Below are 24,936 nucleotides of genomic sequence, written 5' to 3'. Positions count from 1 at the left end.
CTCTATATTGTTCATACTAAATGATGAGTCACAGTTTGTTATACAGCAGAAACTAACACAACATTGTAAAGCAATTATACTCCAATAAAGATGTTAAAAAAATAAAATTTAAAAATTTAGTAAGATTTTAAAAAAGGAAAAAAAATCTAAAAAAGAATGAATATATGTATATGTATAACTGAATCACTTTGTTGTATACCTGAAACTAACACAGCATTGTAAATCAACTGTACTCCAATTTAAAAAAAGAATTAAAAAATATACAGTTAAAGGGGCTTCCCTGGTGGAGCAGTGGTTGGGAGTCCGCCTGCCGATGCAGGGGACACAGGTTCGTACCCCGGTCCGGGAGGATCCCACAAGCCGCGGAGCGGCTGGGCCCGTGGGCCATGGCCGCTGAGCCTGCGCGTCCGTAGCCTGTGCTCCGCAATGGGAGAGGCCACAGCAGTGGGAGGCCCGTGTACCGCAAAAAAAAAAAAAAAAAAAATTAGAAAATTAAAAAAAATTAAACAAATCCTTCATTCAAGGGTAATTCATTCAAATATCATTCCCATCTATTATTACTTACAATAAATATTTACCTTTTTGCTTACTAATCATGTATTAAAATTTGTAATACATTTATGCTTTTACAAGTGGTAAAAAAATAAAAATAAATGAGTCACTATACTTTATGAATAAAAAATGATCATCACCTGATACAAGGCTATGATTACACCCTTAAAATACACTTGTGAAGAAAATCTGTACCCCAAATATGCTTTCTAAATATATTTTCAGAGTTTAGTAATAAAGGACTCTGTCGGGATAATTACATTCCATTTCTTTTTTAAAAGATAACTGGAGAGAAAGGATGATTAAAGCAAGAATATGCATTAAAATATAAACAGACTAGCATGTCTGTATCGGAAGGTAGACTATTTGATTTTCCAGCAGTGAATACAAGGTCATGTTATCCTCCACCCTCACAGCCCGTCCTCCAGCCTTGTGTCTGTCCCGGAAGCACAGACTCCCCAGCTAAGTTGAATGGATCTGTCTCTTTGTTCCTGTTCTAGCGTGAACTGCGGAGCCGGCTGGGGCCCAGCCCTCACCTCCTCCTCCCGGAGCTTCTGCTTCCTCTTCTCCTCCACGGCGGCCCTCTTCTGCGCCTCTCGCTGCCGCTGCTCTTCCAGCTTCCGCCACCTCTCCTCAATTTGCTTTTCGTACTGGAGCTTGGCTCTCTTCTGTTTCTCCAGGATCTGCTGCTCCCGGGCAGCTGGGGGAAGGAAGGCAGAAGAGAGGTGTCATTACCAGAGCACTCCACACCATTTGGATTAATACCAAAAACGCAGAAGAGTGACTCCCAAAAAAGAGCCCGGTGGGATCGTAGGCTGAAGTGACTGAGATGAAGCGTTCTGGCGCCTCCGCCACTAGCTGGGTGACCCTGGACATATTAACCACATCATCTCTCTGCCTCAGTTTCCTTCTCTGTGAAGTGGAGATGTTGCATGTGCAACATCACAGTGTTGTTGAGACCGAATGAGACAATGCACGGAAAGTGGCCACTCACTGCCCCTGCACGTGGGAGCTCTGCCTGTCATTGCCATCAAGTCAGACTCATCCCAATGGCTAGGCCACACGCAGGATTGAGAAATGAGAGCTATCAGGGTATCTTCACTCGGGACACGTTAGCTGTATACACACCACGCACCAGACGCTGAGCTGGCTGAGGGTAAACAGAAGACGATGAACAGGATCGGCCAGCCTCCTTCCTGAGACATTTACTAAGGGCCTTAACTCCACCTGGCCAGGCAGGCAAGGGTTCCCTGGAGGATGCAATGTCTGGGCCGACCAGCAGGAGGCACGCAAGGAGTAGGATTCGAAAGCTCCTCATCTGTCTCAGTGCCCTGGGGAAGCCACTCCACCTTCCTCGTGGCACCCTGTGGGGAACAGGTTGGACGAATCTGTCCATAGCCTGCAAGAGGTATGACAGCCTTTCTCAATGGGTTCCCTGTCCTAATACAGAAATGGCCTTCGGTGCCGATTTCCTCCATTTCCCCGAGCATGGCCCTTCTAGCTGCCCTGGGAAGAGGCCGCCTGAGCGGCCGGGGGCGGTGACTGTCTCGTTCTCCAGCATCCTACCCACAGCTCTAGCGCAGTGCCAGTAACAGAGGTTCAACGCATGCTCAGGGAGTAAATCAACTGTCCTGAGAATTATATAACAACTGTGAACGGGCAAGTGGCAGTGCGGGTTTGCTCCCAGTTTTCCACGTTCACCTAGCAACTGTCCCAGTTCTCTTCCCATTCAGTCACAAATTTCTAAGGGTCTTGAGAAAAGACATCATCACATCTCCACTCCCTTAGACCTAAACAGCCAAAGTGCACAACTTACCAAGACATTTTTCTCTTTCTTCTCGTCTTTCTTTAGCTAGTCGTTGTCTCTCATCAGATTTTAAAAATCCATCCATGCCTACAAGAGAGAAAACACGATGAAAGACTTCACTCTCCCCGTCAGCTGAGTGCCAGGGACCCCCTTGGCCTGCACCCTGGGTCTGGCCGCACGCACACATCATCCAACAGCAGTGCTCCGTACCACACACACGGCCCGATCCTGAGAGCCGAAGGGCAGTGGCTCCCCCACCAAGCTGGGCTGGTAGTGGCCCAATGCCAGCCCCAGAGAACCAACCCTCTCCCTAGTCCTCCGTCCCCAGGCCTAGCCTCACAGGGGTCAGAAGGTGCAATAAGTGACAGGTCTGGCAATGTGCAGAGAACCCACTGGGCCTCCCCCCATCCAGCTCCCAGGGGAAGGCAGAAGCACAAAAGTAGACACGATTATTACACAGACAGATTATCTGACTTTCTGGAAGGAGCCAACTGCTGAGGGACATGTATGAGCTCCTCGGGTGAACACTGAGAAAATACAACACTCAAGTTTGATTTCGTTTCCGCTAAGTTTGCTCCCATATCAGTCTTAGCATTTTAGAATCACAAAGAAGGAATATAACGTACTCCTGTTTACAGTAAGTCCCCTACATACGAACGAGTTCTGTTCCGAGAGCACGTTCGTAAGTCCAATTTGTTCATAAATCCAACAAAGTTAGCCTAGGTACCCAACTAACACAATCGGCTATATAGTACCATACTGTAACAGGTTTATAATACTTTTCACACCAATAATACATAAAAAACAAACACAAGAAGTAAAGAAAACCTTTTTAATCTTACAGTACAGTACCTTGAAAAGTACAGTAGTACAGTACAACAGCTGGCATACAGGGGCTGGCATCGAGTGAAGACGCAGGAAGAGTTACTGACTGGAGGAGGGAGAGGAGGTGGGAGGTGGTAGAGCTGAAGGATCACCAGTAATAGGAGACGGAGGGCAAGCTGCAATTTCACTCACGCCTGACGTTGATGGAACGCACGTTCACAACTTTGAAAGTTCGTAACTTGAAGGTTCGTATGTAGGAGACTTACTGTACTTGTTACTTAAATATCCACAACAAATAAAATGGAACAAATGGCAATTCCCCCCAAGTCCGGGAAACATCCCAGGAGTTCCGCATCTCCACCCATCTTCTACAGGACCCTAAAGTGCTTTCTGAATCAAAGATTAAATGACCTTCATGGCAGTTTTAGGATTAAAAATAATTTATTGCACTTGGTCACAACTGGTCATTCATGCGTATTACTTATATAATGGTCAAGGACCGCATTCTGGAGAAATCAGCTTTAGTGTTACTACAACTGGATTCACCTTCCCAGCGCCTGGGCCCTCCTCCGTGGTAGTGTCACAGCTGACTTCATAGTGTGCCTCGCTGCCACAGTGAGCTGTGCCCTTGTTAGGGATGTTCCTGCCACTGCCCAGGAGAGGGACCTGGAGGCTTGGACCGCAGTGCAGGCAGCAGGAATGCAGATGAGGATGCACGTGATAAACAATGGCTTGTCACGATTCCCCACGAGCATCTAATTTTGCAGCCTGGATGATGCAGCAGGTATATTAAAGCTCAAGAGAGAAGTCCTGGAAAATAAACCTGACTACAAGTGCCACTCCCCACGTTTGTTTTTAGTCAACTCTTTTTTGTTTAAACTGAAGTATAGTTAATTTACAATGTTGTGTTAGTTTCAGGTGTACAGCAAAGTGATTCAGTTTTATTTATATATATATATATATATATATTCTGTTCCATATTCTTTTCCATTATAGTTATTACAAGATACTGAATATAGTTCCCTGTGCTATACAGTAGGTCCTTGTTGTTTATCTATTTTATGTATAGTAGTGTGTATCTGTTAATCCCAAACTCCTAATTTATCCCTCCCCCCATCACTTTTGGTTATCATAAGTTTGTTTTCTATGTCTGTGAGTCTATTTCTGTTTTGTAAATAAGTTCATTTGGGTTTTGTCAACACTTAATCATTACAATGCTACCGACGACATGAACAGCATCAAGAATTTAAAGGCCCAATTTCTCAACTCATCAATGCTGGCCTCCCCAATCTGACCCCTTTTCCCCACATCCCTTGCACCTTTTTATTTTTTAAAGATAGTAAGGAAGACTTTATTCAAGGGGGCTACTAGAATGAGGGTTTTTTTTAACATCTTTATTGGGGTATAATTGCTTTACAATGGTGTGTTAGTTTCTGCTTTATAACAACGTGAATCAGTTATACATATACATATGTTCCCATATCTCTTCCCTCTTGCGTCTCCCTCCCTCCCATCCTCCCTATCCCACCCCTCCAGGCAGTCACAAAGCACAGAGCTGATCTCCCTGCCTCGCACCTTTTTAAACCCCACTCACCTTCAAGACCCCACGGTTTCTGGCTGGCGGAACCCTAAGTTCATTCTGCTTGGCTGCAGAGGGCTCTCAGTCTCCCTGCAGGGAGGGAAGGGCTCCCGAACCAAGGGCGGGTGTGCATCTCTGGGTCGCCCGCTCGGGCCACATCCCACCCCCACAGGCCTCAAGGTGCACACACAAAGCCCAAAGGCAGCCACGTGGGCAGCGGAAGGGGAGCAGGGAGACAAAACCAGGTTTCTCTTCAATGATCCTCTAAACATTTTCAAGCTCTAGTCTCTACCTTAAGCGTTTGATTAATAAGGATTTGTTCTGTGTGAAAAGCTACAAAGAGAAGCCTAGGCCACCTGGACAGATGCTGACATCAGCACCCACATCAACTCCTCGGCTCAAGCATGACCTGTCACCCTCTAGATCTAAGATACTGCCTGAGAACCACCGAAAGTGTTGTTCAAACAGAAGAAAGAAAGAAAAACTGAGGGAAAAGGGCCAAGCACATTTGAAACTGGCCATGTTGCCTTGAGGCTTTACTAACAGAAGGCTGTTTGTTCCAGGGACATGCATGATTTTAGGCTGCCCCCTTGTGGGCACTTGTAAGAGTCATACCTTCAAATCATTTCCTTTCCAGAAAATCTTCATTATCAGGCTCCTTAGTCATCACCTGCTTCGTCATAACGGGAGGCTACAATCTACGAACCAAGTCCATTGCTTGAATTTACTCGGCCCCATCACCCCATGATGATGGAGATACTATTATGATCCTCATCTTATAGGTACAGAAAGGGAGGCACAGAGGTTAACTTGTTCAAGGCCACACCATCAGAAAGTGGAGACGCCAGATTCCAACCTAAGAACCTGACTCCAGGACCCACACACACTCTTAATTACTGCTTTCCCATGCGGCTCTCTGGCAAAGGAGGAAACTAACAGCTCTACCTTAGCACCCATGAATGAAACCTTCATGGCTTTCTGAGACCCAGTATTGTACGCCGGGAACAAGTCCCATCCTTGTCCCAGGAATGTGCATGCAAATTTGGAGAGAAGTGCAAGTCCAACTCATTAGAGAAGTACCAAGTAGGCACTACTGTGAGCCAGGCACTGGCCAGCTGGGCACAGATGTGCTAATTATTTGCTTCCCCTTCAAACTGATGGTTTGGAAATGTTTGGGCGCTGGGTAGGGAAAGGGGGTAGCCAGATGGCCCTGGGGGCAACAGGGCCAAGCCATTCTTTTTTAGCCCCACTGAGTGGGGTGGAGTGACCCAAACAGCCCAAGGTGGGTAACCTGGAGTCTATGCCGTCATATGGCAGCCACAAGCCATGTGTGTCTGTTTAAATTTAAGATAATGAAAATTAAATGCAATGAACAGTTCAGTTCCTCCATCACACTGGGCCCATTTCAAGCACTCACTAGCCACATGAGGCTGGTGGCTACCGTACTGAACAGTACTGGACCAGGAGCCTCCAGGCTCACTCTTGTGATTCTCACCCTTCACACGTAACTGCTCTGGGACACAGATGAATAAGGAAACTCTCAGAGTCCAAACAGGGTTGAGTTTTGCTGGGTGAGTAAGGCCGGGGTAAGGCCTCCTTCCCCCACACAGCATCTGCCTCTCCTGATTAAAAGAGAACTATCAAGCAATCATTTCCAGAACATCCATTTGAAGAGAAGCCAAATAATTAACTTACATCTCCAACTTCCACCTTGTGATCCCTGATGACCCTCCAGGGACCCCTGCCAAGAGGCCCTGGGCTTATCCCGAAGGAAGAAAGGGTAGAGCACAAACCAGACATTCCCTATGTGTTAGAGGGCGTGGACCTGACCTGTTATTACCACTACAACAACGCAGCCAGAGAAATCAAGGTAGACTATGATTAACAGACCCAGGGCAACTGACCTTAATACACAAATGCTAACAATACCAGGAGACCTCCTCTAAAGACATGGTAGAGTCAAGAGTTAATGCTGAATTCGACTCACAAGGCAGTCTTCTTTCTGTATGGCCCGAAATCCTAGCGTTGTACCCAGTCGTCCTTTGTCCCTTGTATTACATGTGCACATGTATTGTCTCTCTGTTATTAAACCAGAGATCCATTTTATCCTTGAACCCCATGAGAACAGATGGAGAAGAGATCAGTGCTTGCCAGGGGTTAGGGAAGAGGGGCAGAAGGGAAGTGGTGGCTACAAAAGGGCATCACGAAGGGGCCTTGCAGTGACGACTGTGCCGGCGTCTGCAGCCCTAGCTGTGAGAGTGGACTACAGTGCTGCACGTTAGTACCACTGGGGGAAACTGGGTAGAGGGTACACGGGGTCTCTCTGCAATGACCTCAAAGTAGAAAGTTTAATGTTTAAAACTCTGGCCCAAGTGTAAAGCCCTGGGAGGGACCCAAAGACAAAGGGGGAACAGGGGACATGTTCCCAGAGGTGTCCTACCTACCAGAAGCACAAGGGGAACCCATGTCAGAGCCACCCCTGGCCCAGTCTTGATGTAGTAATGCTTCCCAGGGCAACAGCGCTCAGGTAGTGTGCACCCCGGAAACGGAGGCCTTTTCCTGGGCAATTCACCCCTACAGGAAATGAGAATCAAACAGGATACTGAGCAGCCAAACAACTATTTTATGTGAACAGAACAGCATAAAATTTCGTACTTCACTGAACTGCTCTGGCTTGGAGTAACTTCCCGTTATCCTTGGGCTGTGGCAACACATTTTTTAAAAACTAATTTAAAAATGAATTTTATTAGCCTGGGGTACTCTCCCACTAGAATATTAATGAGCTGATATTAGTCAATTATTCATGGTATGTAATAACCATTATCGAAATACAAGGTTTTTAGGGGAAGCCAGCTGTGTTCAACTTCTAAAAATTGATTGCATTAAATGAATTTTAAAGTAACGTCCCCAATCACAACTCACATCCATGCAACTGCAACGTCCAGACAAAAGAAAGGGAACCGGGAATGAAGAGCTCATCAAATAGGAAGTCCAATGCCTGCCAGCCCCCTCCTCTGGGGTGCCTGTCCTTCCATGGGCCGGCAGGCAGGGATGCATTCACACCTCCACGGTGACTCGTTTGTGCTGTGATGATCTGTCTAAGGGCATGGAGACCACTGCTTCTCAACTGTGGCTACACAATGCAATCACCTGGGGAGCTTTAACAACTACAGGTGCCTGTGCCTCCCTCCCAGAGACTGGCCTTGTCATCTCAGGTGTGGCCAGGGTGCTGGTGCTCTGAAAGCTCCCGTGTGATGCTCATGTGCAGCAGCAGGACTGAGAATGCCCCTAGCCTGATGCTCCTCCCACTGGAACGTGGGTCAGAACCACCCAGAAGGCTTGTGAACCCAGACTGCTGGACGGCACCCACCCCCAGAGTGTTTCATGGAGCGGGCCTGGGGCCGGCCAGAGAATGTTGTCCAGGGCCCACACCTTGAGAGCCGCTGTTCTGGACTATGCTGATTCTGCAGGGCAAGGCCCTGCCTCTGGCTCCTCTCTGGATATCCAGAGCTCTGCTAAGTGTTGGCTCAAAGAGTGGGCCCCAAAACATGTCTGCAGAAGGAAAGATCGGCCACCTGCCTGCACCCCACACACACACACCGTTTGCCATGGTTGTTACTGCTCCACATGCTACTATCTGAGCCTGTTCATCTGCTCCTTGCCCTCGAATCCTCAGCACCTTGCACAGGGTATTCAAATGTTTGCTGAATGAATGGCCATGAATATTACGTCCCATTGATGGAAACCTCCCCATTTGTAGAGCATTTAACCATGTATCAGAAGTGTCCTTAAAAACAAGGAGGACTTCCCTCGTGGCGCAGTGGTTAAGAACCCACCTGCCAATGCAGGGGACACGGGTTCGACTCCTGGTCCAGGAAGATCCCACATGCGGCAGAGTAACTAAGCCCGTGAGCCACAACTACTGAGCCTGTGCTCTAGAGCCTGTGAGCCACAACTACTGAGCCCACGAGCCACAACTACTGAGCCCGCGTGCCTAGAGCCCATGCTCTGCAACAAGAGAAGCCACCGCAATGAGAAGCCCGCACAATGCAACGAAGAGTAGCCCCTGCTCGCCGCAACTAGAGAAAGCCTGCACGCAGGATTGAAGACCCAATGCAGCCAAAAAATAAATAAATAATAAATAAGTTTATTTTAAAAAAAACAAGGAATATTTTAAAACACCTTTGCAGACATTATCTTGCTGAATCTGTGCAGGAAATTCAAAGGTAAAGAAAGGAAGGCAGCTCCCCACACGCCCCACCCCCACTGAAGCTGAAGTGAATCTTTCCTTTAAATTCCATCACTGCTCTGGGGTCCTTCCCGCTCTAGTTCATGGTCCTCAAGCACAGGAAGCTCCACCCTTATAGGCCCTCTCTCATGGCCCCCCTTTCCAGTCCAATTACGATATTAGCCTCTCGACAGCAGGGCCCATGAATGTCCCATTTCTTCTTGTAGCTCTCAAAGAGCCTAGCACGTGGAAAAGAAGAAGTAAAACTGTCACTGTTTGCAGATGACGCGATACTATACATAGAGAATCCTAAAGATGCCACCAGAAAACTACTAGAGCTAATCAATGAATTTGGTAAAGTTGCAGGATACAAAATTAATGCACAGAAATCTCTTGCATTCCTATACACTAACGATGAAAAATCTGAAAGCGAAATTATGGAAACACTCCCATTTACCATTGCAACAAAAAGAAGAAAATACCTAGGAATAAACCTACCTAGGGAGACAAAAGACCTGTATGCAGAAAACTATAAGACACTGATGAAAGAAATTAAAGATGACACAAACAGATGGAGAGATATACCATGTTCCTGGACTGGAAGAATCCATACTGTGAAAATGACTATACTACCCAAAGCAATCTACAGATTCAATGCAATCCCTATCAAATTACCAATGGCATTTTTTAAAATTAATTAATTTATTTATGGCTGTGTTGGGTCTTCGTTTCTGTGCGAGGGCTTTCTCTAGTTGCGGCAAGCGGGGGCCACTCTTCATCGTGGTGCGCGGGCCTCTCACTATCGCGGCCTCTCTTGTTGCGGAGCACAGGCTCCAGACATGCAGGCTCAGTAATTGTGGCTCACGGGCCTAGTTGCTCCGCGGCATGTGGGATCCTCCCAGACCAGGGCCTGAACCCGTGTCCCCTGCATTGGCAGGCAGACTCTCAACCACTGTGCCACCAGGGAAGCCCACCAATGGCATTTTTTACAGAACTAGAACAAATCATCTTAAAATTTGTATGGAGACACAAAAGACCCCGAATAGTCAAAGCAGTCTTGAGGGAAAGAAACGGAGCTGGAGGAATCAGACTCCCTGACTTCAGACTATACTACAAAGCTACAGTAAGCAAGACAATATGGTACTGGCACAAAAACAGGAACACAGATCAATGGAACAAGATAGAAAGCCCAGAGATAAATCCACGCACCTATGGTCAACTAACCTATGACAAAGGAGGCAAAGATACAATGGAGAAAAGACAGTCTCTTCAATAGTGGTGCTGGGAAAACTGGACAGCTACATGTAAAAGAATGAAATTAGAACACTCCCTAACACCATACACGAAACTAAACTCAAAATGGATTAGAGACCTAAATGTAAGACCGGACACTATAAAAGTCTTAGAGGAAAACATAGGAAGAACACTCTCTGACATAAATCACAGCAAGATGTTTTTTGATCCACCTCCTAGAATAATGGAAATAAAAACAAAAATAAACAAATGGGACCTAATGAAACTTCAAAGCTTTTGCACAGCAAAGGAAACCATGAACAAGACGAAAAGACAACCCTCAGAATGGGATAAAATATTTGCAAACGAATCAATGGACAAAGGATTAATGTCCAAAATATATAAACAGCTCATGCAGCTCAATGTTAAAGAAACAAACAACCCAATCCCAAAATGGGCAGAAGATCTAAACAGACATTTCTCCAGAGAAGACATACAGATGGCCCAGAAGCACATGAAAAGCTACTCAACATCACTAATTATTAGAGAAATGCAAATCAAAACTACAATGAGGTATCACCTCACACCAGTTAGAATGGGCATCATCAGAAAATCTACAAACAACAAATGCTGGAGAGGGTGTGGAGAAAAGGGAACCCTCTTGCACTGTTGGTGGGAATGTACATTGATACAGCCACTATGGAGAACAGTATGGAGGTTCCTTAAAAAAGTAAAAATAGAATTACCATATGATCCAGCAATCCCACTACTGAGCATATACCCAGAGAAAACCATAATTCAAAAAGACACATGCACCCCAATGTTCATTGCAGCACTATTTACAATAGCCAGGTCATGGAAGCAACCTAAATGCCCATGGACAGACGAATGGACAAAGAAGATGTGGTACATATATACAATGGAATATTACTCAGCCATAAAAAGGAACGAAATTGAGTCATTTGTTGAGACGTGGATGGATGTAGAGACTGTCATACAGAGTGAAGTAAGTCAGAAAGAAGAAAACAAATATCGTATATTAACGCATGTATGTGGAACCTAGAAAAATGGTACAGATGAACCGGTTTGCAGGGCAGAAGTTGAGACACAGATGTAGAGAACAAACGTATGGACACTAAGGGGGGAAAACTGCGGTGGGGTGGGGATGGTGGTGTGCTGAATTGGGCAATTGGGATTGACATGTATACACTGATGTGTATAAAATTGATGACTAATAAGAACCTGCAGTATAAACAAACAAACAAAAAACAACTAATACTAAACTTTCTTTGGGTTATTTGTATGGAAATACGTTAATATAAATGTTTCAGACACTACATGAAATTTCTAAAAATCTTATATGTTCTGGTATAATGTTATAAGTCATAATTCTAGTTATTACTTTAAAATGTATATCTCAGAAATAACTAAATTTCCTTGTCAACTGCATTATTATGAACTTTCATCAAAACTTTAACTGTGGTCAGTTTTAAGTCTTTTGTCATTTACAGACAGTTCTGGGTGTACTCTGACGCTTTTGCAAAAATGTTAGTATGAAAGGGTTTCATCTTCAAGGAATTCATGGAAAAGACTCTGACAAGTACAGGTTTCTGGTAACTGACTATACTGTTGAACTGAATGAATAAGCATTTTCAGAACTCTAATGGAAAACGGATGAATTCATAAAAGTGCTAACAAAAGATCAAGATAAAAAAAATTAATTATGGGACTGAGTGAACTGATGAGGATGATTATAATTTTTGTGACTTTCTGTTTGAATAAAAAAAAAATCCCACAAGGACTCAGAGGCAAAAAAATATACAAATCAATTTTCACTGCAGAGTAAAGGAGCTGTTACAGTGGAGGATTACTGGACTGAATGTCAATATTATGACATCATGTTTTGTGTTTGGTAATTGCAATCATTGTTGCTTTTGTTGTGGTCATCCATTTACAATGCTTGGTGTCAGTTTATCTCTTGTAAAAATAAAATACAGTGTGTGTGTGTGAAAAAAAAAGAGCCTAGCACAGTATTCTGTACACATTAAGTACTCAATAAATGTGGAGGTCACGAGCACCTACTGTGTGCCAAGTCTGAGTGTTAAGACACATATTTGCTTATTTCCCACAATCCTATGACAGCATCAGGTCAAGGACAATCACTCCCACAGCCTCTGTATCACCTGACCCACTATTTAAACTTCAGAAGCCTCGGTTTCCTACACTTCCAAGGGACACAGGACTCTAGCTTGGGGAATCACCCTCTCGGAACACATCACCACGCTGTGAGAATGCCAAGTCCCACAGCAGGTCCTGGGGAACGGTTCCCATCAATCAGGTGCAGCAGAGTTCCAAGCCAACATCAGCATCAAGGGCCAGCCTCGGAGTGTGCACTGTGGCCCTCCAGCTGCCCTCTCAGGAGAGATCTCAGGCGAGGACCACCCAGCCAAGCCCAGGCAGCACACAGATCCCTGAGAGAGAAGGCGGCATTCGAGACCGCTGAGTGTTGGTGTGATTAGTTACACAGCGATGGAGCCGGAAAACCAGTCCACTGATGAACCACAAGCCAACAAGCAGCACTTTCTGATCTCTCAGCATGTGGGACCCAGATGACGCCCCAGACTAGTTGGCTCAGTCTCTCCTGCTTGCGACCCTGGCCCTCAGCCAGCCACCCGAGCCTCAGCCAGAAGTGTCCCAGTGACGGCCTGTGTGCTTCCCTCGGTCACCACACCCCAGAGTGGCTTCCGCCACTGCCCCAACAGCAGCGGGCGACAAGGAGCGACCCCAGCACCTGGACGGTAACCAGGCCAGACCTGCAGAGGCTGCCCATCAAGGCCAGGAAACATGATCCAGAGGACAAAGGGGCGAGCCCCGAGGCGCTCGCTCTGACTGAGACAGGAAGGCGACAACAGAGGAACTGTCTGCCCTTCTCTCTGCCAGTGACATACTCCGAGCCACAGGGAGCCACGCGCCCTCTCTGGACACGGCCCGTGGGTCCGAGCACCCAACCGTGTTTGGCTGCACAGCCACGGTCAGCTTGACGATGTGGCACCTTTCATTTCCCCCCGTTTCTCCCACGGCTCACCCCCTTTCCTCGCCCCAGCTCGGTGGAGGCATTCCCCTCAGGAAAGCATCGGTACATGTAGAAATGGAGGGAAACTGAACACGAACGTTCACGGCAGCATTATTCACAGTAATGACCGCAGTGTTCTGGTATTAAACAGTGGCGACAGTTACACCACATGTACTAAGACCCAACCCACTGAAGTTCACACTTCAAAATGGTGAATGTTATGCTATGTTATGTGAATTATACTGCAATAAGAAATTTTCAAAGAGAAAAAGACAAAACCACCTCAGCGTTCAGCAACAGGGTTTAAAATCCATAGCCTAGTTAATCTCATCTGTGGCCTTCTTCCAAGTCTCCCAGGTTACTGGTTTTACTTTTTCCTCTCAAATATTCAGATGATATATCTGGTTCCAAGAAAGCAGCTTTTTTCAAATAAATTTATTTATTTTTTTGGCTGCGTTGGGTCTTCGTTGCTGCACGCGGGCTTTCTCTAGTTGCGGCGAGCGGGGCCTACTCTTCGCCGTGGTGCGCGGGCTTCTCATTGCGGTGGCTTCTCTCATTGTGGAGCACGGGCTCCAGGCACACGGGCTTCAGTAGTTGTGGCTCGCGGGCTCTAGAGCTCAGGCTCAGCAGCTGTGGCGCACGGGCTTAGCTGCTCTGCGGCATGTGGGATCTTCCGGGACCAGGGCTCGAACCCGGGTTCCCTGCATTGGCGGGCAGATTCTTTTAACCACTGCACCACCAGGAAGCCCCAGCAGTTTTAATGTAACATAAATACAAGTGGTTCATTTGACTATGTAAAAATCATCTATATCCCCATAAAGTGTCTTTGCCACACCATCTCAAGAGCTTTGTTATATTGTGTAAAACTGGGAAGCAAAAATGAATGTTGACAAGTCTGCTGTTTGTGAAGAAAAAGGGGGGGAGGGAATGAAAAAAATTTGTCAATAAATAATGTGTTGTGATAAACTGTTATTGTGATTACATGAAATAATGTATGTGAAGAACTTTCCATTGTAATAAATGCTCATTAAATATTCACGGCCATTATTTTTAGGAGGGGGGTTATACTTCGAGATTAAAGAAACGGAGACTCAAAAACGTCAAGTGACCCAGCCACTGTCATATTCAGTGGGCAGATTCTCCTTATCTCTCTGACCCTTAATCCACTGTGATTTCTCCTAGACTCTGCTCTTCTCCTGGGGGAGGGGAGGCAGGATCAGATTGAGATCAACGAAGGGCAGGAAGGTAGAAACTCCAGGCAGGGGTAATGGTATATGCAAAAATATGTTAGAAAAATAAGAGGTAAAGTCTGAAATCTCACTGAAGTGCAATCCTACAAATGGGAACTGAAAATCAGTTGACAGAACCTAGAACCTTTTTCATCTTTGCATAATGGTATATTGTTTTTGTTCAGAAAGTGTCACATATTCCTGCCTCATATTTTCCAATTAAAATCTCAAAACCAGTTACAATCCCATAGGGTCACTAAACTTTCCATTTAAATTTCTTTCACTGTGGAGCTAAATCTCCATTCCTAGTAGGTCCTGTTGGCATCCATCCGTACTTCAGGATGACTGCTGTAATGCAGTGAACTGTGATGAAAAGCCACAGCACTAACAGGTCAAGAACATTCTTATCTGGAAACGTGATTTTTCTCCAAAATGAAGTTCAAAACCATTAAAGGCACTCTCTGAGAATATTAATAAATCAATCCTCAATACTGTTAAAACCAGGGCTTAATCATACCAGTGTATGATGCTCAAAAAACCCTAAAAAGTAAGTTTAATGCATGATTGGCACTTTCAAAATCCCAAATCATGGAATTTCGGGTGGAAGAGCTCTCAGGGGTCCAATTCAACCCTCTACTTGCTTCAAGACAGAGAGATGGGTTTGCTTTTTCTCCTCCACCGGAAAGAGAATCATCTTTATCCTCTCAGCTTCCTCCATTCTGCCATCCAACATGGTGGATCAGTTCTTGGGCTTTTGTTATACAGATGAAGTATGTAGGCAGAAAGGGTTTCAGGACTTCAAGAAGTGAATCAGCTTTGATACGTCGACATTGGAAAGGGGAGCAGAAGCTGCATGAGGGGGCAAATGAGAGAAGGAACTGAGAGATGGGGGACAAGGGAGTCTGGAGCCATGTTAGGCTGCGTCTGGGGAGAATTCTGCCTGGAAGGTGAGCACAGGAAGGGTTTCGGAGACTCTCAGAAGGGTGTGTGTGTGTGTGTGTGTGTGTGTGTGTGTGTGTGTGTGTGTGCGTGCGTGCGTGTGTGTGTGTGTGTGTGTGTGTGTGTGTGTAAGCGCGCGCGCGCGCGCGCGTGTGCGCGCGGGAATAGGCAAAGAGCTGTAGGTTAGAATTCAATCCTCTAACACTTTTCTAATCTCCCGTAAAGATCTGAATTGCTTTTGTTCTTTTTTGACTACTGACTTCTTTTTCTTTGGCTACCACATGGCGTTCTAGTATTTATTTGGGATATTTATTTTAGAAACAAATACCTAGGCAGGAACTAACCCCAAGATAATTGCAAGGTTACAGAGACCCTTCAGTGGCCATTTATTCCATTTTCTGTCTCTGATGAGAGCAGAACTAGGTGGCTTCAACTGCAACTTGTGGTTTGGGAAGATGTCATTTCTCCCAGTAGCTTACCTGAGAATTTTTGGTGGGAGGCAGAGTAGGAAGCATGAATTCAGGGATGCTCAAGCTTTAGCACATATCCAAAGAATTCCCTGGAAGGCTTATTTAAAAAAGGTTGCTGGGGGCTTCCGTGGTGGCGCAGCGGTTACGAGTCCACCTGCCGATGCAGGGGACGCGGGTTCGTGCCCCGGTCCGGGAAGATCCCACGTGCCGCAGAGCGGCTGGGCCCGTCAGCCATGGCCGCTGAGCCTGCGCGTCCGGAGCCTGTGCTCCGCGACGGAAGAGGCCGCAACAGTGAGAGGCCCGCACACCGCAAAAAATAAATTAAAAAAAAAAGTTGCTGGGTCCCACCCCAAGAGCTTCTGATTCAGTGGGTCTGGGTGGGGCCTGAAAATCTGTATTTCTAATAAGTTCCCAGGTGATGGTGATGCTACTTTTCCCGGGACCATCCTTTGAGAACCACTGATCTAATCCATTTCTCACCTACTATAATCTTCTGAATTGGCTTAAGTTCTCTTTTCATTGGACAGAAAAAGTCACTATTACCCTATCACCATCAAATCCATTACTTCCAATGTGCCTCTTTCAAGGATGATGTCATAATTTATACTTCGTAAAGAGGCAGGCCTGGAACTAGCATTTATGTTCAAGAGCCATTGACTATTATAGGATAAAGATGTAGATACCCAGGTACCAAAATACATTAAAAAAAATGTATACAGGGCTTCCCTGGTGGCGCAGTGGTTTAGAATCTGCCTGCTAATGCAGGGGACACGGGTTTGAGCCCTGGTCTGGGAGGATCCCACATGCCGCGGAGCAACTAGGCCCGTGAGCCACAACTACTGAGCCTGCGCGTCTGGAGCCTGTGCTCCACAACGAGAGGCCGCGATAGTGAGAGGTCCACGCACCGCGATGAAGACTGGCCCCCGCTTGCCACAACTAGAGAAAGCCCTCGCACAGAAACGAAGACCCAACACAGCAAAAATAAATCAATTAATTAATAAACTCCTACCCCCAACATCTTCTTAAAAAAAAATGTATACAGATACCAAAAAGTCCTTGAAAAGAAAAGTGGAGAAATGGGGAACTACATAAGAATATACACAAATCTAAGCTGCTGTTATGTTTTTATAAAATACGCTAAATTCCTAGAAGTTTCCTTTAAAACAACTAACTGAATTAAATTTCCCAGAAAAATGTAGATGTGATAAGAGTATTACTAAATGATTTAAATGCTTCCTGAATGATTTTCTTAAATCACAATTGCACAGCTAAGAGAATGGCCAGTTGTTTTTCTTAAAATATTTATTTATTTATTTGGTTGCATCGGGTCTTAGTTGCGGCAGGCGGGCTCCTTAGTTGTGGCTCACCGGCTCCTTAGTTGTGGCATGCAAACTCTTAGTAGTAGCATGCATGTGGGATCTAGTTCCTGGACCAGGGGTCAAACCCAGGCGCCCTGCATTGGGAGCGCAGTCTTAACCACCGAACCACCAGGGAAGTCCCAGAGAATGGCCAGTTTTTTGTTTTTGTTTTTTAAAGTGCAGAATTGGGTGAAGTCCAAACAATCACGAAGAGTATAGCACTTTGACACTGGGTCAAACAATAATGGATCTCGGATCGCATCCTCCTCGCCCTGGAACCTGGAACTTGGCACATAATTGTCACCAATCCACACCAATTTCATAGGGTTACTGGAAGAAGGAAAGCACAACAGCGAAGTCCTATAGCAACTGCTCTAAGACTCCTCCTCTGCAAGATGGAGAAACAGTAGTGCCTTTCTTACAGTGACGATGCAATAAAAGCTCACAGGCAGGCACTGCTGAACCGTATCTAGCACACAGCAGGAGCAGAGCAAATCAAGCTAGTCTAGCCTGCCTGTCCCTAGTTACTGCTCTCCCTCTTCTGCTAATGAGGTCTCCTGCACACAGGCCTGAAAACCAACCACACTACCTTTCCTAACGTGGGTGATGAGACAGAGTGCATGCAACGCTACCAGGCTAAAACCACGGTCAGCATTCCTTTTCTATAAAAATTACACTAGAAACAGGTATACATGCCGTTGATTTCTCATCTTCTGCAAAGGTTATAAGTTACCAACCATTATTTATGTCTACACATGCAGACATGCCCCTTCCGGTAATTCAGTAGAAATGAGATCCTGTCTTTAGTAGGACAAGTAACTTCTTACTAAAAAAAGAATACATAGATGACATTTCACAAACACTAATTGTGAAGGCGGCATATGATGACGCTGTTCTTCACCATTTCAACAGTAAACTGCCTAGTTATATTCATATACACGTAATCAGCCAACCCAGGAACTCCTGCCACAGCAACTCAAAATCCCAGAAGCAAATGAAAACACACCAAGTTATAAAATTCAAGTGCACCCAGTTTGGGGAACTGTACAAATGTTCATGGGCTAGCCTGTTTTCTTCTAAAGGTACCATTTATTAAGCACCTATCTCCTGCCTGGCATTACACTCTCCAAATGTTATTTCGTGTTCACAATAATCCTAGGAGGTGAGACATACCCCCATTTTGCAGATGAAGAAAGTAAGACCCACAGAGGTTAAGACCTCTGTCCAAAGTCACAGCTGCTGAGTAGCAGTGCTTGGATTTGAGGCCAGTCTGGCTGACTCCCAAGCTGACACTCATCAACTCAATACTGAGAGGGAAGGCCACCTGAAGGAAAGAGCACTGACCTAGGGATCTAGGTGCCCAGAAACTGGGAGCTGTTCTTACCGGGATGCACAAAGGAGCGTGGTAAGAAAAGGAGCTCTGCCTGGATTCTGTCAAATCCCTGCCTAGCAGGCACTTAATAGTGTGACCACTGGGGAAGCGTCCAAGCCTCAGTTTTCTCACAGATTAAATAGGGATAATAATAGTACATGTGTCATAGGGTAATGTGAAGCTTAAAGGAGAATATCTGTAAAGCTCTTCGCACATACTAAATGCCTAATAAATATTAGCTAACGGTATCACCATCGTCGTCATCATTGGTCTAGATATGGCCCTTAGGTGAAACTGTAAATACAAGTGCTTAGGGCATATTAAGCTCTCAGAAAGCATTAGTGTTCATCAGTATCATTGTCACCATCCCCCCATCCACCAGCACGGCCACTACTACAGTCCAGAACTAGCCCCGATCTCCCTGATCTTTAAATCCTGCTTTCAAATCAGCAGTCTGCAGCTTGCCCCGAGCCCTCCCAGGCAGGCTGGGCCCCTGACTGTTGGAGGACTACCGTGCTAATGAGGGGGAGCCTGGGCCAAGACAACGTATGCATTTGTTAACCTTACCTGATGGCACACCTGAAAGGTGTGCGTTTTAGTGTATGATACCTGTTTTTAACGCTACAACCATGGCAACAACACACAGAAAAGGCAAAAATTCAGTGCTGGCTGACCTGCCACATTTCATTAGTGCCCAAGGCTGCAAAGAACAACCCTGGATCTCCCAGGCAACCGCATCCTCACTGCAGCTCCGTGAAGGGGTGAGAGGACTTGGACTCCAAGGGCAGCATGGGATGGGAGACAGGAGGTACACCTCAGCAGGGCTGGCGTGGGAACGGAAGTCACCTGCAAAGGCCCAGGGACCGGCTCGAGCTGCAGGGCTCTTCGAGAGCACCTGGTGATTTCGGAGAGAAGGGGTCTAACAAGCCAGCTCCTTGGTTCTAGACCCTGCCGTGACAGCCGTTCTCTTCCAGGGTCACCTTACCTGCCGTTCTCATGCCTTTAACTGTCTCCACCCTACACCAGATCCCAGCTACCACTGTGCAAAGAGGCCTGCCTCTTTCTTCAGCCACCAGAAGAACTGTCTCCATTTGGATCACTTCCCCATTCACATGTAAAGCTCCGTCCTGGAGGCTTCTCGGAGGCTCCATCTGTGTGGCCTGTCCAATAGTGCCGCAGTCAAGGGAACTGGAGTAATCGCTTCGCATCTCAGAGCTTCGGGCTCCTCCTCTACAAACAGGAGCATCACCACCTACTTCCCAGGGTTGCGGTTGCAGCGGGCAGGGGGGCGCTGTGAAAACACTCAGCAGCGGGAGTCACAGTTGGCAGTTGGCTCCCTTCTCCTGATGATACATGAGGACACAGACCAAACAAGCTGTGGCAGCCACGCACTGGGCCCCGGGCCCCAGGCCACGGAATCTGAAGCTCCACCCTTCAGTCTCCCCAAGCACCCCACAAAATTCCCCCAGGAACCCCCCACAGCTTCCTAAGAGGTCCCAGTTTCCATTCTAAGACTTGCTCTGCTGGGCTGCCAATTCACTCAGAAGGTGAGGTGAACAAAGCCAAAGGTAGCTAAAAGAAGGCAACCGACAGCTAGAAAAATTCAACTCGATTGATTATCTACTGAGCACCGAGATGCAGAACTTCCCTCCCACCCTGTCTCCTCATCTGGGAAGCAGGAGTTACCTGGACTCCTGTGTTTCTACAATAAACGTAATACACATATGTATCATTTCAAAAGGACCCAATATGCACATCACACTCTGTTCACAACATGACTCGTTAGTTAAATGAAACCTACATAATTTCTCCTCTGCCCTTCTGAGTTCTTGGCTGGGACCCCCTGTAATACAGACAGAAGTTTATTAAATATATACGTCATGTACACATAGGAGATTCTCAGGAAAACAATAACACCCTCCAAGACGGCCCGAACCACCACCTTAAATACCATCTGCAGCTAAAGACAAAGGGAAGATGTGTGTGTGGGGTGGAATTCATGGAAGGTGAGAGGAGGAAGTGTCTGGTAAACACAGGTTGCCCTGCAATGCAGATAATTCTCTCAGATAGCTGCCTTCCTAGTACAGGCCCCCACTTGCTAATGCAGATTTCCTTTACAAAAACGGTAACTTTTACTGTTTTCAGAGCTTCTCTGGTGTCTGTAGTTTCTCAGAATAACCCTATGCCAAAGAGGATATTTTGGGTGGCGTATCCTGCGCCCCTTCACCAGCCAAGAGCGGGGCTCGCCGAGGTAGCTGGGTGGCTCCATGCTAAGGGCCAAACTCCCAACCTCCTCTCCTCCACCTCCAGGCTCCCCTGCTCTGTGTGCCTCTCATCATCACAGAACCACCTGTAGCCACAGGCAGGTGGACTCAACCCATCCAGTCCAGGGTGATGACCCAGAAAGAGGGAAGTGGGGACTGGCAGCGGAAAAGGGTGCGAACATGGACAGCAGAGCAAGCGTAGAGGTTTCTCCCATGGACGGGGCACGCAGGACCAGGCGTCTGAGGTTGGCCTCAGGGTCCTTTAGAGATTGAGAAGCTCTGACACAGGGAGCTTTGGCATGAGCATCCAGAGGCTAACCTGCTCCAATCAAGGGGTAAGGCTCCAATCTGCAGACAGAATGACCTTTGAAAAGCCCTCCTATCCCCCAGCAAGTATGGAGAAGAAGCTGGGTTCAGTGCCTGAGCGAGCCTGAGTGCTCTGGAACCAGGCGGGCTCAGGTTCCACTCCCACAGACATCCTGGAGCACCATGGAGAGGGAGATGGAGGGGGAAAGGAGGGAAACGGGGGAGGAGGGAGGAGGGCGGGAGAGAGAGAGACAGAGACGGAGACAGAGGGTGTGTGCGCACACACTGCGCTCAGAACGCCGCCTGCTGTGCTCAGTAAAGGTCAGGCATCACTATTCCTAAGCCTAACCCAGGACTGTCCTTCAGTGGTGGGCAGAGGCGGGTTCCGGGGTTGCACACCACAGGGGAAGTGGTTGTTTACATTGGGGACTCAGAAAGGCCTTGGACATCTGCAAAGAGCGCCAGACACGGGGGAAAAAAGATCACTCTTCTTATCTGCTTTTTTCAGCAACAAAGTACAAGAAACTTAAAAACTTCTCTGAAACTGTGGACTGAATCCAGCAGGTAAAAGCTGGTAAAGGGAAATTAACTAACTGTAGCATTCCCATTATTAGTACTGCCATTTGATGTTCTCTTCAGGGTGGCGTGTATGCTTAATGATGATGAAAGTAAAACATGTGTAAAGGATCTCAACGGGTCACTGGAGACCCTTCTGGCCAATCTTCATGCCACTCCTGGCCCAGGTGCCCATCAGATCCCGAGTCCCTACTGTGAGAAGAGCTCCGCCCTTGTGCATGAGCGAGGCAGGCCAGAAAACCCCTTATTCTGTCCTTGTTTCCAGAGTGTTCCCCACACTGATATGCGCCAGGTGTTGGGGGTCTCTCCACCCTCCCTGTTACAGGGTTGGCAGGAGTCTTCAGGCCCCCGCAAGAGGACAGCACCTTGTCCCCCGGCTGCCTGCTTCTCCTCGGTCACCTCACTAGGGTCCAGACCTGAACTTTACCACTCCTGAGCAACGCAAGCATCCCAAGTGAACCCTCCTCCCGCTGCAGACCCCTCTATTCGCAGTCTCAGCTCTGGGCGGCTCAGCCCCACGTCGGAGATGGCCCCAGTTATGCCAGCACAAGGGGCCACTGACAGGGCTACCGGAACCGAACCAGAGGCATCAGTGCGGTGCTCGAGGCTGTGGCTCCGAAAAGATCCCTCAGTTTCACAACAAAATACAAAGGGGAAATAAAGAGGCTAGAAAAAAACCATCACTCTTTGTAGTGCAAACAATTTGAAGGCATATTAAGAATTTTGCAAGTTGAATTTTGAAAGGAACCTCCTGTTCCTTTTCTCCCAGAAAAGCACGCCTAGCAGGGTTGCTTGGCTCCGTCCCAACCTACAGGCCCTGCATCTGGCGTCCTTACACGAGGACCATCTTCAAGGGCACTTTGAGGCCTTGAGGCAGAAACAGCTTCCTGGCTCAACTAGATTCTTTTTAAGTCGCAAGGGCAGAGCGAAATGTGTGCCCTCACTCAATGTCGTCGTGCAGTGCAGTCTGGCGTGCCTTTCTAACGGCCTTGCAGACTTCCAGCTTGCTAATTAAATCTACCCCACTTCACCCCATCTAAATACCTCTTCAGAAAACCAAAAGGCCCATAAATCTTAAAGTTCTACGTATTGCTGCTGGCGGACAAGTTTATTTTGAAAACAGTAAGACTGCAGATTGTGAGGCTCACAAGAGAAAAGGCAAAACGTGAATCTTGTTCTTTGTTTCTGGGAATGAGTTCTGCAGAGTAAAACAACAAGGCCTGTAGAGGTGAAGTCCCAAGGTTTGCGGCTATGTGCAGGCTTCTCTTTGGGTTGTTCACGGAAGAGGCCCCTGCCATTCAAGACAACGCCCGACAAATGCCCTTTTGTGCTCTACAGCTGTGTCTGAGCGTGGCTGCCTTGCCTGCTGTGGCTGTCACTGTTTCTCTCCTTTCTCATGGCGGGAAGATAGAAACATACATGTATTTTCAAATCCTATTTAAGCATGGTAGCCCATCACAGCAACCCAGTTTTGGATTCACGTTATTTTAAAGCTTTTTTGAAAAAATTATTTTATTTTATTTTTGTTTTCGGCTCTCTTGGGTCTTTGTTGCTGCGTGCGGGCTTTCTCTAGTTGCGGCGAGCGGGGGCTACTCTTCATTGCGGTGCACAGGCTTCTTCTCGTTGCGGTGGCTTCTCTTGCTGCGGAGCACAGGCTCTAGAGCGCAGGCTCAGTAGTTGTGGTGCACGGGCTGAGTTGCTCCACGGCATGTGGGATCTTCCCGGACCAGGGCACGAACCTGTGTTCCCTGCACTGGCAGGTGGATTCTTAACCACTGCGCCACCAGGAAAGCCCCTCACATTATTTAAAATTAGCCAGATTGTCACACTTTAAAGGTCACTACACACATTTCTATTACAGCTGACTCCAAACCAGTGCTTACGTGACCACTGCCTTTAAAAACAGCATGCTATATGGTCCTTACACTCTAGTACAGGGGTTCTCAACCAGGGGTGATCATGTCTTCTAGGAAACACTTGGAGATGTCCAGAGACATTCTGGGTTGTCACGAACTGGGGGGAGGCATGCTACTGGCATCTAGTACATTGAGGCCAGGGATGCTGCCCTGACATACACACTAAAGAGTTACCCAGCCCAAAATGTCAGTCGTGCCGAGTTTGAGAAACCCTGCTCTGGTAAGCTGCGCTGCCTGTAAGAAGTAGAAAAACCTCCTCTACACTGAATACAGCTTGGTTCCTGCCACATCAATATGAAAAAAACTAGAAAATGATATATACAGAATAAACATGATTCTCACTTGGGCAAGTTTGTTAAAAACCATAGCAATTTATAGTAATATCCACTGTATTTTTTAAATTCTTCTCCAAAAATAGAGCATAAATATCTTACAGGTGTTTGACAGCAGCAACAGGCACAACTTGTTCCCCTAGGTAGGCTAAAGGCATTAATAGCAGTGGTAAGGGTTTTGTAACAGTCATCATGGAACAAAGTGTCCCACTGCCTCTTTCCTGGATGGCAGCACAGCGAAACCACGGTGCTAATCCACAAGAGAGGCAAAGGCAATATAATTACAACAAATATCCTGCCCTTATGGGGGGGATCAGGGAAGAGGGGGGAAAGAGAGATGGATGAAGCAGCTCTGATTCCTGTTAAATCCCATACGCATTTGAAAAGTGGGTTTGCTTGATTTGATCAGCACTAAAAGGAAATCTTACGTATTTCATCAAAGTTATTTTAAAAATACAGCATTTCACTTTGGGCACTTTTTTACCATAAAGAATCAGTAAAATGTAGGTTGCCTCACGACTGCAGCCACTGTGTCCCTTTTTATAGTAACAGGAAGGACGTCTCTGTTCCCAAGGCAACCCAAGGTTTCACTCATCAATACGGCACCGAGCACTTTCATGGAGCACAGTATCAATCTTCTGACGTTTCAAAATTGGAGTTCTCTGCCTAGGACAGGGTATGAAGGTCCCCCCCACACCACAGCTGAGATGGGTACCAAACATAAGAAACAAGGTCAAAGAGCAGGTATCGGGTAAAACACTTTCTGAAGTTTTCGTCCAGGTGATCATTCAAGCTGATGACAAGGCATTCAGTCCATCTGGCTCTCAGACCTTCACTCTTTGCAGAGAGGCGTCCACTGGGAACATGTAAAAGCTAA

The 24,936-nt window shown here is 46.7% G+C and overlaps 1 protein-coding gene across 6 annotated transcripts in view; it reads right to left on the bottom strand.

Moving 5' to 3' along the window:
- MAP7D2 (MAP7 domain containing 2) overlaps nt 1–24,936 on the bottom strand; it is a 107,773-nt gene that overhangs the window by 53,207 nt on the left and 29,630 nt on the right. For all 6 annotated transcript variants that reach the window (XM_060002558.1, XM_060002560.1, XM_060002562.1 and 3 more), the window contains exons 2-3: nt 2,369–2,446; nt 1,089–1,252 (exon numbers count right to left, since the gene is read on the bottom strand). In XM_060002558.1, coding sequence (XP_059858541.1) covers nt 1,089–1,252; nt 2,369–2,446 — 242 coding nt within the window. The remainder of the gene's footprint in view (nt 1–1,088; nt 1,253–2,368; nt 2,447–24,936) is intronic.

The sequence above is a fragment of the Delphinus delphis genome, chromosome X (genome assembly GCF_949987515.2).
Source record: "Delphinus delphis chromosome X, mDelDel1.2, whole genome shotgun sequence".
NCBI lineage: Eukaryota > Metazoa > Chordata > Mammalia > Artiodactyla > Delphinidae > Delphinus > Delphinus delphis.
Note: the sequence above shows the minus strand (reverse complement) of the source record. Positions and strands in the feature narration are given on the sequence as shown.